The sequence below is a fragment of the Dama dama genome, chromosome 5 (assembly GCF_033118175.1).
Source record: "Dama dama isolate Ldn47 chromosome 5, ASM3311817v1, whole genome shotgun sequence".
NCBI classification, from domain to species: domain Eukaryota; kingdom Metazoa; phylum Chordata; class Mammalia; order Artiodactyla; family Cervidae; genus Dama; species Dama dama.
In genome coordinates this window covers 97332175-97345606 of record NC_083685.1, presented here as the reverse complement: position 1 = coordinate 97345606, position 13432 = coordinate 97332175, and the positions used below count along the sequence as shown (strand labels likewise).

The following is a 13432-nucleotide window of genomic DNA, read 5'->3' as shown; positions in this document are numbered from 1 at the left end:
CCGGAGCTGGAGCCCGAGTCGGAGCGGGCGGCAGGATCGCAGCCCATGTCCCCCACCCCCCTCACCTCGCGCACCTCCCGCCCGCCCAGCCGTCTCACCCCGCGCCCCGCCTCGCTCCCCTGCGGTCTCTCACGCCCCCTTTGTCTCTGTGACTCTCGGTCTCTGGCTTAGTTTCTGCCCACCTCCACTCCTGCCCAGGGATCGCCCGGACGGCTGGAATCTTCCGCTCTCTCAAATCCAGAAAGGCTCTCTCGCCCTCTACATCCCGAGGAACCCAGCCCCTTTCCCTCCCGCAGCCTCCTCCTCCCCCATCCCAAAACAACAGCGCTGCTCTTGGGAGGTCTGGAGAGCATAATAATAACCTTGAAGGCTCCGCACTTTACGGGAGCAAGCGGAGTGGTTTGTCTAGACTACCTGTGTGAGGTGGGAGGGGCAGAGCTGAAGGATCCCCATTGCAGTGATGAAGAAACTGAGGCTGGGGAAGCCCTGCGACTTGCCCAAGGTCACACCGAGAATCTGGGATGAAGCTGAAACCAAACCCTGACTGCCGAACTCCCAGTCCTGGGGTCCCTTGTCACAGCTCCCCGACTCTTTACTGCTACCTGGGGGTTGATGAAAGGCAAGAGATCAGGGGGTAAACGCGGGCCCTTCTTAGATGGTTGTAGGGAGAAACGGGTCTGGAGAGGAAAGGCAGAATCTACAACCCCAAACCCGCGTTCAGCCGGAAGGGCTGTTTCCAATTATCCTGGGGGAAGGGAAGAGGCTTTGCCTTTTTGGGTGTAAGAGCCCCGGCTTTCAGCACCTCTGGGCAGAGGTGACATTCCTCGCTCCTCTCCAGTCGTCATCACAGGCGTCCCGTTCTCCCCGCAGACTGGGAGTCCACAATCAAACTCTCTGCTGACAGTCTCTCTTCAGAGACCCCTTCTCAGTGTCTGGCAAGGTGTGTGTAGAGGGGAAGCGTGGAGCCACTGCTTGAAATAACAACTCCCCCCACCCCCCAACCAAAGACAGAGCAGATAAATGGGGAAACCAGACGAGTGACAGCTGCTGAATGACTCTCGCCCTTGCCGCGCATCTAACGGGAATACAGAACGTGACGTCTGTGGTTTTCGGCACCTTTACTCTCTCGTGTGTGCCCTTGACTCTGGCTACTCAGTCACCTGCCTCTCGAGGAGTCCAGGGGAGAGGAGGCGGTCCTCTGGCTCGCCTTCCCCCAGAGCTGACTAACGGTCCCTCTGCTGCAGAATGATGGTAAATAGTGTCGAGCGGGAGAAAGCGGCTGTCTCGTCTGTCACCGTCTGCACAGTCTCACAGTCACACCCAACAGTCTGACACACAGCTCCTGCCACTCCTGCTCAGTCACACTCACCCTGACCCCTGCCGCCCCCACCTTGGGAGTGAGATTTCAAACAGGTTTCCCCCCTTCAGTTTACCAAGTTGCCTAGCAACCCGCCAGTCAATGGCATGAGGCCCCACCCCCCACTGGCTTGACTTCACACCAAGCTTCGCAGCCCCATTGGTTCCCGCCTAGTCCCGCCTCTCAACCCTGGTTTCAGGAATATTATGCCAGTCCCCGCTGCTGGACCCCGGAGCCCACTGGTACCCCTCCCAACCTCATCTCCATCATCTGCCTCCCCAAACAGACACAAAGACTCTAGTATCATATAAAATCTTTTTATGTAAACTCGCCCCCACCTCCTTCTGTCCCTCCCTGTCCCATCTCCTCCTGGTGAGCATTTGAGATGCTGGTGTCTGGGCCCCCCCCACACCACCAGAGCTGAAGCTGACATTCGAGGTGCACGTGGCGCATGGAGAGCAGAGGAAGGTCCACTTCCTCCCCCTCCTCATCCCCACTCTCTGTGGGCTCCGGAAACACACGCTGCCCGGAGGCGGTGGCCAGCAGAGGCAGGCTAGGGTGCAGGCTATAGGGAGAGATGGGTGGCGCTGGTCAGTTCCCTAAGCCAGGATGCCCACTCCCTCAGGTTTACCTCCCTCCCAAACCGAGCCCCCAGATGTGCAAAATTGACTCGTGACCTCACGCCATTGGTGCAGTCCTTCTGAGGCTGGAAACTCAGCACTGGCTCCGGCTTGCTCTCAAGCCCCACCCCGCCAGTGTCCCACACAGAGACAGCCCCGTTAGTGCTGCCGCTCACGAGGAACTGCCCGGTCCTGGAAGAGAGAGGAGAGGCCTGCTGGCATGCAGTCATCACCCGGGGCAGGAACCCTTCACCATCAAGGGCTGGGATCACGCAGTTGGGCTCTGGCATCCCAGGGGCATCAAGGCCCCAGCAAGGAGGGCTGTCAGTCACTCACGGGTCCAGATCAAAGTAGATTCGCTGATTGGTGGTCACCTCGCGGCTCAGGGACCACAGTGGGTGCCCAAGCTGCCGAAGATCCCAGCACAGAAGCTCAGCATCCTGAGGACAAAAAACAGGAGCCTAGAATCCACCCTCCACTCCCCTGCCTCCAAGACACACCTGCTTCCCTCCAGAGTTATAAGCACTCCTTTAGCTGGGTTGATGTTTTCCCTTATGCCCATCTCCCAACATAGCAGACTACATCCCCACTCTTGCCTTCTACCCACTTGTTCTGGAACCTCAGAATATGAACCCTACCTTGCGGGCTCCGGAGAAGAAGCGATTGCCATCAGGGTGAAAGCAGAGGTGCGTGATGCCCCCTTGGTGTCCTCCCAGCAAGGCAAGAGGGGAGCCATCTTCCCAGGTGTACAGGCCCAGGGAGCGGCCATAGGAGCCACAGGCGTAGAGGGGCTGGGTTGGGCTAAAGGCTATGCAGGAAATGATGCCACTCTGGCCCTGCCTTTTTGCTAGAAGGGGAAGGAACAACATGGGGGAGAGGGCAAGAGTATCCAGCATTAACCAGGCTAATCAAAGATGTACCTCCGTCTCTTGTTCCAGAGCCCAGGTGCTGGACTCAGTGTACCCCACACCCCATTCATTTTCAGCAGGATGAAAACTTCTGATGCTCCCTAAATCTTTCTATCCCCTTCAAAGGACCAAAAGATGCAAGCCCAACTTTCTTCCCTCTCAAACCTCAAGTTTTCCTTTTTTAAAAAAATTCCATCGTAGTTTTTTCCCCAGTCCAACACCTATTAAGCATTCAATTACTTTTATGACTTTTTTCATTGCTTTTATTTTTTCCTTTGGCTGTGCCACAGGACATGCAGGATCTTAGTTCCCTGATGGGGATCAAACCTGCGACCCGTGCAGTGGAAGAGCAGTCTTAATCACTGGACCGCCAGGGAAGTCCCCTCAATTTTTCCTTGGAAGGGTCAGAAAGTTGAGACTTATAGGTAAACGGAATCAGCTTCTCCAGTTTCTTGAAAAAAAACCAAGACTTTGGGAACCAAGAGGTAAAAAACCAACAGGGGAGGGGCTCAGGAGTGAACCAGCTCTTGACTAGTTTGACCTTGGGAAAGTTTTATCCCCTCCCTGAGTCTGCTTTCTCCTCTGCCTACTGGGTACAACCTCCCAGGGCTGTGAGGATAACAACCCCCCAATCCCCCAGCTCCACACATGACCACAGGGCTCCTCTGCTCTTGGCTGGGCCCCTTTCTCTCCTCCCTTGGAGGTGCAGACTGCTTACCAAACGTGGTTCGGACCTCGCAGTCTCGGCCGGGCCGGGATGTGGAGAAGACACGCACGGTCCGGTTGAAGCCACAGAAGAGCTGGGAGCCATCCGGGGAGAAGCAGAGCGAGTGGGCTGCCGTCAGCTCATCCTGGGGGAAGGGAAGGGCTGGAAACAGGCCTGGCGCAGAGCCTCTTCCTTCTCTAGGAAGGAGAGCTGGGCCAGGGCAAGCCCTGGGGCTGGGCAGAGAGTCCCTACCAGGTGATTATAGGAGCGAAAGGAAGCCCGGAGCTCCCCGGTGAAGGCGTCCCAGATGTGAATTGGGTTCTCCCGGCTGCTGCTGGCCACGCTGAGAGAGACATGGACACTGAGGCCCCGGTGCTGTCAAAGGAAGGGGAGGAAGCCAACTGACCGGCCCTCTCAGCTCACATCTGAAAGGCAAAGCAAGCTTCCCTCCTCCTGAGACCCCCACAGCCCCAGCTGTCTCTCAGTAGAGAGTCCCCTTAAAACGGGTGGGGAGGGAAAGTAGGCAAAAGACATCACTTACTAGGAGGTGTCCGGCTGAGCTGAAGACATCAGGGAATACCAGCAGTAGTCATAGATGGTGTCGCCTTCCACCATTCGAAGGACGGGGGCCTGGACAGAGATGCGGAGATGCCTGGGTCACTGGTAGGAAAAGGAGGCCCACTCGGACCTGGAGCAGCTTTATGGCAGAGGGAGACACTCTGTGGGCACTTAACCAGGCAGGGGAAGGCAGATCAGGCAAATACAAGAACAAGATCTTGATCTTCAAATTCAAGGCTCAGCTCAGATTTTCACATCAGACTTGGGCCACTAAACGCCATACAGATTTATCTTTTTGCTTTGTCAACACTTAGAGAGGAAGCAACAAACAACACCCCAACCCAGAGACAAAGAACCAGCCAATGATGCAAATACCCACCGAGCCATCTACCAGGTGCCATTGGATCCTTTACAAAAGTTATTGACCAGTTCAGACAAGCAAGTATTAAAACAAAGCCAAACCAAACCCTGTGAGGCCTCCACTCAGCTTAAGAAACAAAATATTTTACCAAACAGTTAAAAACCTCTTCCCAGTGAAACCCTCCTTCAGAGGAAAACACTATCCTGAATTTATCATTCTTGTATACTTCTTTAGGAATATATTCATAGAGGAAAGACAATATATAGCATGGTCTCGCTTGCCTTTAAACTTAATATGAATGGTACCAAGCTGTAGGCATCCCATCGCAATTATGAGATTTATGGTGACAAACTTAGCTCGAATTCATGCATTTTCCCTGCTTCACAGCACTCCATTCACGCATCCTTCTCTATTGACAGTCACTGATGTTTTCCCAGTTTTTGGCGAGTGTGCTTTAACAATCTGGTACACATGTGGGAGGGATTTTCTGCAGTTTCTGCTACCGAGGGAAACCACTGGGCTCCACGGTATGCGCTCTGCCAACTCTACGAGATCGTGTCACATTTTTTCCCAGAGTGCTCATCCCAATTTATTCTCCCCGCAGCAGCGTATAGGAGCACCCATTGCTCTGCCTTCTCTTGCTGTTGCCAGACTTCCATATTTTTCTCAATTTGAAGGCTGTGAAATGGTATTTCATACAAACTAAACTGGCATCTCTCATTACCAGTGAGGTGAAGACATTTTTCCTTTTAAGGGCACTTTCTCATAGTTTTTGCTCAGTTTTCCCCTTGGTTGTTGTCTTTGACTTACTGACTTGAAGGAAATCTTCATATCAGCAGGATACCAGTCCTTTGTCACTTACTTGCTGGCCCTTGGGGTGATGTCACCCAGCTGTGACTGCAGGTCCACTTCTCCACTCTTAACCCTTGCATCTGACTGCCTGGAGGAAAGTTCCACTAGGGCATCACAGAGGCTCCTCAAACTCAGTTTAGCCGGGATAGACTCATCCTCTGCTGCCTCTGAATCTGCTGCTCCTCCTGGGCTCTCCACCCCGTTCTCAAGCCTGAAGTCTGAGCACCCTGACTACAACTCTCTTCACGCCATTTCCTCTCCTGGTCCAACCCAAGGCCAGAGCTTGCTGATTCCACCTCCTAGGTTCGCTTGAACGTGTCTCCTTATCTTCGATCCCACGTGTAGCCACTACCTTCTTGCCAGCGTTTCTACACATGCCCTGGCCTCCCTCCTCCCCATACTCTAACCTGCCACTCAATTTTCCACTCTGCAGCCACACTAAGGCCCTGGACTCTTATACCACATCATTCTCCTGCTCAAAACATTGCAATGCTTCTCCACAACCCTCAGTATAAAACCCAATCTTCTAGGAAGCCTTCCCTTACCAGGCATCTACCCCACACTCACCTCTCCAGGCTCATTCCTCACCCCTGTCTTCTTTCCTGTAACATCTCCACACTCTACCATCCTGACTCCCAGCTCTGAGAAGGTGCCAACTCACTGCACTCCTGGGCTGCAGGCTTTCACACACACTAGACTCCAAGTCTGGAACAGCCTTCCCTCATTTCCCCCAACAACTCTTCCTGGTCAAATCCGAGCCATCCTTTGGGTCTCTCAGACACTTCTCCCCATGGGAAGCCTCCCCCTCAACCACGTTCCAAATGCCCTCTGCGCCTCCACTCTGCACAAGTCAGGAATCACGTCTGTCTTACTTACCACTGTTTCCCCAACAGTGGGGAATCAGCACAATCAGTAGTCAAATGTTTTAACAGGAAAATGGAAACAGAAGACTGTCCCAATAACATAAGGCCCAAAATAATAGCATCTTGAATTAAAACAGAATGAAGCGGATAAATTAGAAAGATCAGGTGGATTTGATAGGATTTGGTAATTAATTGGATGTGGGGGTTAGGAGAGGGCGATTAAAGGATGAGACCCTGGTTTCTGGTTTGGATACCTAAGGTCACCAAGATGGTGAAAGGACTTGGCATGCACAGGAGAGCTGAAGTGCCAAGGTACTCAGCAAGTTAGGGAGAATCAGACAGCCTAGGCCACAAAGGAAGTTTTTACAAAGCAAAAGAGCAATTGTCTGGATATAGCATCTGAGAATGAGGACACCCCCTCCCCAACCTGAGATACGTAGGACACAGGTTTCGCAGTTTCCCCTAGAGAAGGTACAGGAAAGGGAGGCCTCAGGCAAGAGCCACAGGGTAGGCAGAGTACTCAGGGAAGAGGCGGGGACTTAGAAACAAGAGTTCCAGAAAGCTCTGTGAAAAGGTAGAAAAAAGAGGGGAGGAGTTGGGAAACTATGCTGAGAAGAAGCAGTACACAGATGTACAAAAATACCCCCAAAACCCTCCCCCAATTTCCCCACCTACATAAATGCTATCCATTTCCATACCAACTTTCAGACATTAAAAATGAAAATACCATGCCTCAAGGCCAAAACACCAAAACATGAAACAGAAACAATAATGCCACAAATTAAATACAGACTTAAAAAAGAAAATACCTAATCAGTGAAACTGTGATAGAATTGGTATACTCATATTGCCAACAACAGTAATAATAATAAAAAGAATAAACAGCATAAAAAGCTTTTGAAAACAAACCGATTATTGTTATTACAAGACATAAAAAAAAATATTGATACTCTCCGACCCAGGGTATTTCTTACTTATAAAACTTCTCTGTTTCTCTGAAGAATCTCCATCAAAACACATGGAGATATTCACTGAAAAATGATTTATGATATAAAAAATCCTGAAAACAATCCAAAAGTCCAAAACAGAGGAACAGTTGAGAAAACTATCATAAGCATTCAATGCAACATCATAAACCATTCAGCATGATAACCACAAAGACTAGAGGACCACAAAAAACATTTATGATATGATTGTTAAAAGTAATAGTGTACAAAACCATCTACCATAATATTACAACCACATAGAAAGCTTCAGTATTTGGACAGAGCTTATGACAATGACAGAAAATCAAAGACAAACCCAGACAGTATATTAAAAAGCAGAGACATTACTTTGCCTACAAAGATTCGTGTAGAGTCAAAGCTATGATTTTTCCAGTAGTTATGTATGGATGTGGGAGCTGGACAATAAAAAAGGCTGAGCACTGAAGAACTAAGGCCTTTGAACTGTGGTGTTGAAGAAGACTGTTGAGAGTCCCTTGAACAGTAAGGATATCAAACAAGTCAATCCTAAAGGAAATCAACCCTAAATATTTATTGGAAGGACTGATGCTGAAGCTGAAGCTCTTAATATGGTGGCCACCTGATGCAAAGAGCTGACTCATTGGAAAAGACCCTGATGCTGGGAAAGATTGAGGGCAGGAGGAAAAGGGGACAACAGAGGATGAGATGGTTGGATGGCATCACCAACTCAACAGACATGAGTTTGAGCAAATTCCAAGAGATGGTGAAGGACAGGGAAGGCTGGCGTGCTGCAGTCCATGGGATTGCAAAGAGTTGGACACGACTGAGCGACTGAACAATAACAACTAGAAAGACTGTATAAAAACATAAAGGGCTGAATTTTGTAGAGCGGTGGGAAAACAACGACTTTTCCCCCTTTGTACCATTCTCATTTCTCTAAAACAAGTGTGTGCAATAAACGTTCAATCTCTCACATTTCCAGCCTCCTCTAACTATCCCTGCTCCTGAACTTTCAGGCTGGCTGCACTTTCAGGCAGGGCCACTGGTCCTGGCTTCTGGACACTGGTTTCTATTCCAGGAACCAGGGCGAGGTGTGCCTTACAGCTTGCACAAAGAACTCCCATATTTGCAGTCTCCGAGCTCACAGAGGTGCAGGATAGGCAGGCGTTCAGGACCATCCCTGCAACAGGGCACCCTTCTTTCACAAGACCTGCGCTCCCACTGACCCACAGGCTTGGCATGTAGACTGTGCTCAATGAGTATTTGTTGAACGAATCAGTCAATGAAAGAATGAATAAAAATGCCCAACATCCTGCCCTCTGCCATTCCTTGACTTCCTCAGCACCCACAGCCACCACCTCCACTCTGGACCAGCTGCCCACACCCACAACTGAGTCATCACCACAATCTCTGGCCATCATCTCCAACCCATCCAGGGAAACCCCACCGGTCTAGCAGTTAGGACTCCGTGCTTTCACTGCCAAGGGAGGGCCTGGGTTGCGGGGGGTGGGGGGCGGTGGTGGGAAAGAACATCCAACCCATTCGGCTCCCTGAATTTCTACCACAATAACTGTTCAGCTTCATCAGAAACCCGTTTACAACCCATTTCCTTACCCACCTTACACGCTGGTCAACCATGACAGGGGTACCCTGGCAGACACTCTCGAAACACCCCTGGTCTTTCTGTCCTGGCAAACCCCAGCCAGACCTCCTATTCCTCCTAGACCATGCTTGCACTCAACTAACATCAAGGACTACTAGTGTGTACTGAACACTGACTACGTGCCAAGCACTATTTTAAGCACTTTACCCTAATTCTTTTAATTCTCACCATGCTATGAAGTGGGTGCTATTATTACCATCCTCATTTTACAAACAGAGAAACTATAGTCAACTTACTGAGGAAAGATGCACAACCACGCTAACTGGTCTCACTTTCAATGAAGGATAACAAATTTCTAGCGGGCACTGAGCAAAGAATAGTAATGCTGGGCTTCCCTTGTGGCTCAGCTGGTAAAGTATCTGCCTGTAGTGCGGGAGACCTGGGTTCGATCCCTGAGTTTGGGAAGATCCCCTGGAGAAGGGAAAGGCTACCCACTCCAGTATTCTGGCCTGGAGAATTCCATGGACTATATAGTCTATGGGGTCACAGAGACTGTGCGGACACGACTGAGCAGGAAAAAAAAAAAGAAAAGCAATGCTACTCTACACCGAACATTCCTTGGTGGTTTTGATTTTCTTCTCCCAGGGGAATGATCATTTCACACCTTCTGCTGTCTCCCCACAGCCCCCTTCCTTCAGCTGATAGCCTCCCATTATGCTTCCCTGAGAAGCCAAGAGACTGAGACACCCAAATCTTCCCATGACCAAACAACTGCCTCTGAACACCCCCTTTGCCTTTCTTCCCACGGCGAGCAAGGATTCTGCGCCTGTCAAAGTCTTCAATGTGCTCTGGATCCTGTCTTCTCCCAGTCACGCACGGACTTTGTCACACACAGCCCTCTCTTGCAGCGGCGATTCCTCCCTCTCTACTGGTTATGCCTGACCTCACAGAAGCATCTTGTTAACCTTTCTTTGACCCCACATTCCCTCCGGTCACCATTCCATTTCTCAGCTCCCTTTCACAGGGAAACACTTTCAAATAATTTCCTCTTCCACCCTCCCACAATGGCTTCTGCCTCCAACATTTCTCTGAAAGTGCTTTTCTTAAAGTCACTAACGTTTTCTTGGGTCATTCTCTAAACCTACCGTCACTCTCAACATGGTTAGACATGATCGGAATCATCAGACATGATTTTGGCCTCCACTTTTGTAACTTCTCCTGTATCCATCTCCATGTGCCGGAGCGTTCCATCTGCTTGAGCCTTCTTCTCCATCTCCACTTTCTTGAGATTGACTCCATTCTCAATTCCAAGATACCATCGACACGCTCTCCCACTTTCAAAGTATATCCCCAGCACCCTTCTCCAAGTCTTTCCTTAGGTTTACATTTCACATTTAAAGTACCTAACAACCCTAAATTCCGTTCCAACACCTCTTCATATCCTCTGAGTAAACTGTATCCCCATCCACCCAACTGACTTCCAAGTCCTAAGAAATATACTTCAAATCCACCCACCTCTATCTCTCCTGATACCACACTAGCACAAGCCAACATCATTTTTTACCTAGACTGTGGGATACATCTCCGGATGAATTTCCACTCTTGCCCACTCACAATCCATTCTTTAGATTTCAGCCATCATTTCACTCCTCTCTTTTGGTCTCTCCCACGGCTTCCTCAAAACACTCCAAATGCCCTACCCACAAGATGTGGCTGCCAGCCACCTTGCCATCTTCACCATGCTTTCCCCCTCACTGGCCTTGGTCCAGGCACACTGGCTTGCTTTCTATTGCTTGAACACACAAGGCTCTTTCCCAGCTCTAGGTCTTTGTATAATAGCATTTTTGCCTCATCTTGGAAAACTTCACATGACTGATCTCGTCATCCTCCAGATATCAGCTTAAATGCCTCTTCTTCAGAGAGCCCCTCCCCTGACCTTTTTTTTAATCTAAAGCAGCATCCTCAGGACTTTCCTAGTGGTCCAGTGGCTAAAACTCTGAGCTCTCGATGCAGGGGGCCTGGGTTCAATCCCTGGTCAGGAAACTAGATTCCACATGCCACTAAGATCCTGCATGCTACAACTAAGACCTGGCACAGCCAAATAAATAAATAAAGTTTAAATAAATAAATAGGTAAATAAAATGACACTATTCAAAAATACAAATAGGTAAAAATAAAGCAGCATCCTCTAGTTAGTCTCTCTTTGTTCTATTCATTTCCTTCATGGCATTTATTTATTTCCTTTATAGATTTGTTATTATCTGTAAAGAACTTCATTATTTATTGCTTTTCACGTTTGTTGTCTGTCTCCCACACAAAAAAGCAAACCAGCTCTTTGTCTCATTCATCACTTTATCCCAATACCAAACATAATAAGTGACTACTGGTGGTCATTCAACACATCTCTGTAAATCAATTAAAAACCACAGTGAGAAAGCCAGGACTCTTTTACAGGAAACACATATTCCTAACTAAAGAAAGACAAACATCTCTTTTAAGTGACTTCGGAATTCAGGGTAGAAATATTACTTGTGGAAACTCATGGCGAAGAAGTGTCCTGCCTGAGAAACAGGAAACATGTGGACTGTTCTTTCTCCATCTACAGGAAAGCCTTAAATGTGCAATGTCTGATGAAGTGGCAGAGTTACTAAAGGGTAAGTAGTAGGGTAGCCCCTGCCCTTACCATTTCTGCATATTCCAGTTGCTCCCCCTCATTGTACAGCTCTGGGGGCAGGTTATAAATCCGCAGAATATTATCAGCACTATTGGTCAAGATGCAGGAACCGTCAGGGGCCCTAGGAGGATGAAAGAGTTAGAAAGCTGGACAGATCTAGATCTTCCAAGTGCAGGGCTAGGGCTGAGCTGACCTCTGGGACAGAGAAACACCCCTAGGACCTTGAGGAGAGAAGACACACAATCCTAAATGCAACTGAAGCTCAGGCCAGGAATTCTTACTCCTTCTCCCAGATAACTGGGCTGTTTTAAGGTGGAAATCCTGCGCGTGGTTTTCTCCTTGCCCCATAATCCTCACTTACCACTTACAGCCTTTCAAGAAGTTTTCAGGTTGGGTGATGAACTCTGACCAAGAACCACTGAGAAACCGAGGCACCTGGGAGAAGCTGTAGTTCCAAACGCTGTAAGGAAGATGGGGGGCGGACAACAAACCTGGGTCGCCAAAGCGAAGTGGAAACGGGCCTGGAGAAATGGGGCTGAGGACTGGCCTATGAGATTACCTCACACTCCCAATCTCCTCAGATTCCTGAGCCAACTGCTAGCAGCACCACTTACGTGTATCCCTCATCCTCTGAAGTCAGTTCTTCAGACACACCTTCCACGTCTTCTCCGGGCCCTAACTCTGGCCTGTTTGTTTCTTCTGCAGGAAGGCTCACATTTTCAGAAAGTTCTTTCTCCTCGACACGACTGTTCAGCTCACTAGGAGAACCAAACCCTGTTTCCAGGGAAGTGGAGAGAGACGCTGGGACCCCTTCCTCCAGCTCCTGGGACAGAGCTAAGCCAGCCACGGGATCTGAGGACACCTGGGGCGGATCATCCCCATCGCGTGGCGGTGGCATCAGTTCATGGTCCGTATTTTTATCCATCGGGGAAGCCTGAGGAGAGAGACGGGCTGGAGCTGGGGCCTGGTCTGAAGGAAGGCAGTCTGGAGCTAATTGTGGAGCCTCCGGTGTCTTCATACTGCAGAGGAAGCGCGGCAGACATTGGCCGCGGCCAGGCAGCCCTCTTCCCGTCGGCTACCAGGGACCGAGCCCGCGGAGCAGCCGAGCCCGCTTCCAAGTTCTCACGGATTGGGGTGCAAAGCTGGAGAAATGCTCCAGTGTGTGCCCCTTCCCGGGAGGGGGCACAAGGCCCAGCGAATAAACAGCGTTCCTAAGCCTAGTCAGTAGCTATGTGCCACCAGTTCTCGCGGGATTTGGGGCCACCTTTCCATTGGACCCCCGCATCCCTGATCAGACTTCGCGCGCAACCCAAGGGAGGGGCGGTGTAGGAACGTAACAGGTCACGGGTAATCGTTCCCATCAAGCCCTGGGGCTCTGGGAAGTTTGAAGTGCCTGTTGGGAGCTGTAGTCCGAAAGCTTCTGCCTCGACGGGAAGTGCTTGAGCTCCCCCTGTGGCCTTCGGTGCTTTAAGTAGGTTCTTAAAGCACCTACTCCCCTCCCCAACCGGCAGAGGGCGCCAGCGCTGTATTCGATATTACAGGTTTTGCGCCTCTTTTGCATCTTATTAGCTAAATTTTTCAGAACTCCCGTCTCTTTTCATTCATTCAATAAATATTTATTATTGAACTCTTACTTGCTACCCAGTACTGTAGTAGGTACTGGGAAACAACAATCAATAAGATTGCAGACAAGGTCTCTGCCCTTCTAAGTCTTAGGTTGCTATGTATTGAAGGCAAGGAACAAATCACTTCAGAAAGCTAGGGTGTGAAGATAATTAAGATGGTGTAATACAGTGCATATGGAGGTATACGATAGATAGGGACATTATGGATAGGCCTTCCTAAAAGCTGACATTTTAGTTGATAAGTAAAAATTATCCAGCTATCTAGGAGAGGAGTGTTCCAGGCAGAGAATGACAAGTGCAAAGGCTTTCCTCCTTTCACCATATATGAAACAATGGCAGA

The 13432-nt window shown here is 49.6% G+C and overlaps 1 protein-coding gene across 2 annotated transcripts; it reads right to left on the bottom strand.

Moving 5' to 3' along the window:
• Positions 1 to 1660: 1660 nt before the first annotated feature.
• WRAP53 (WD repeat containing antisense to TP53) lies at positions 1661 to 12775 on the bottom strand. 2 transcript variants are annotated; one of them, XM_061143372.1, is made up of 10 exons: positions 12082 to 12775; positions 11829 to 11927; positions 11477 to 11588; positions 4133 to 4221; positions 3844 to 3952; positions 3604 to 3736; positions 2616 to 2824; positions 2314 to 2417; positions 2035 to 2169; positions 1661 to 1922 (listed from the first exon to the last, which is right to left on the bottom strand). In XM_061143372.1, the coding sequence occupies exons 1-10, from the start codon at positions 12483 to 12485 to the stop codon at positions 1676 to 1678; spliced, it is 1641 nt and encodes a 546-aa protein (XP_060999355.1). In that variant the 5' UTR covers positions 12486 to 12775; the 3' UTR covers positions 1661 to 1675. The 2 variants fall into 2 exon arrangements, with proteins under 2 accessions (XP_060999355.1, XP_060999357.1); XM_061143374.1 differs by having other exon boundaries at positions 3844 to 3934.
• Positions 12776 to 13432: the final 657 nt, after the last annotated feature.

Coding starts and splice junctions, on each gene's coding strand:
- WRAP53 (XM_061143372.1), bottom strand. CDS start 12,485: ATGAAGACACCGGAGGCTCCACAATTAGCTCCAGACTGCCTTCCTTCA. Junction 11,928..12,081: donor TCAGAGGATGAGGGATACAC/GTAAGTGGTGCT, acceptor TCTTCCTTACAG/CGTTTGGAACTACAGCTTCT. Junction 11,589..11,828: donor TTCTTGAAAGGCTGTAAGTG/GTAAGTGAGGAT, acceptor TCATCCTCCTAG/GGCCCCTGACGGTTCCTGCA.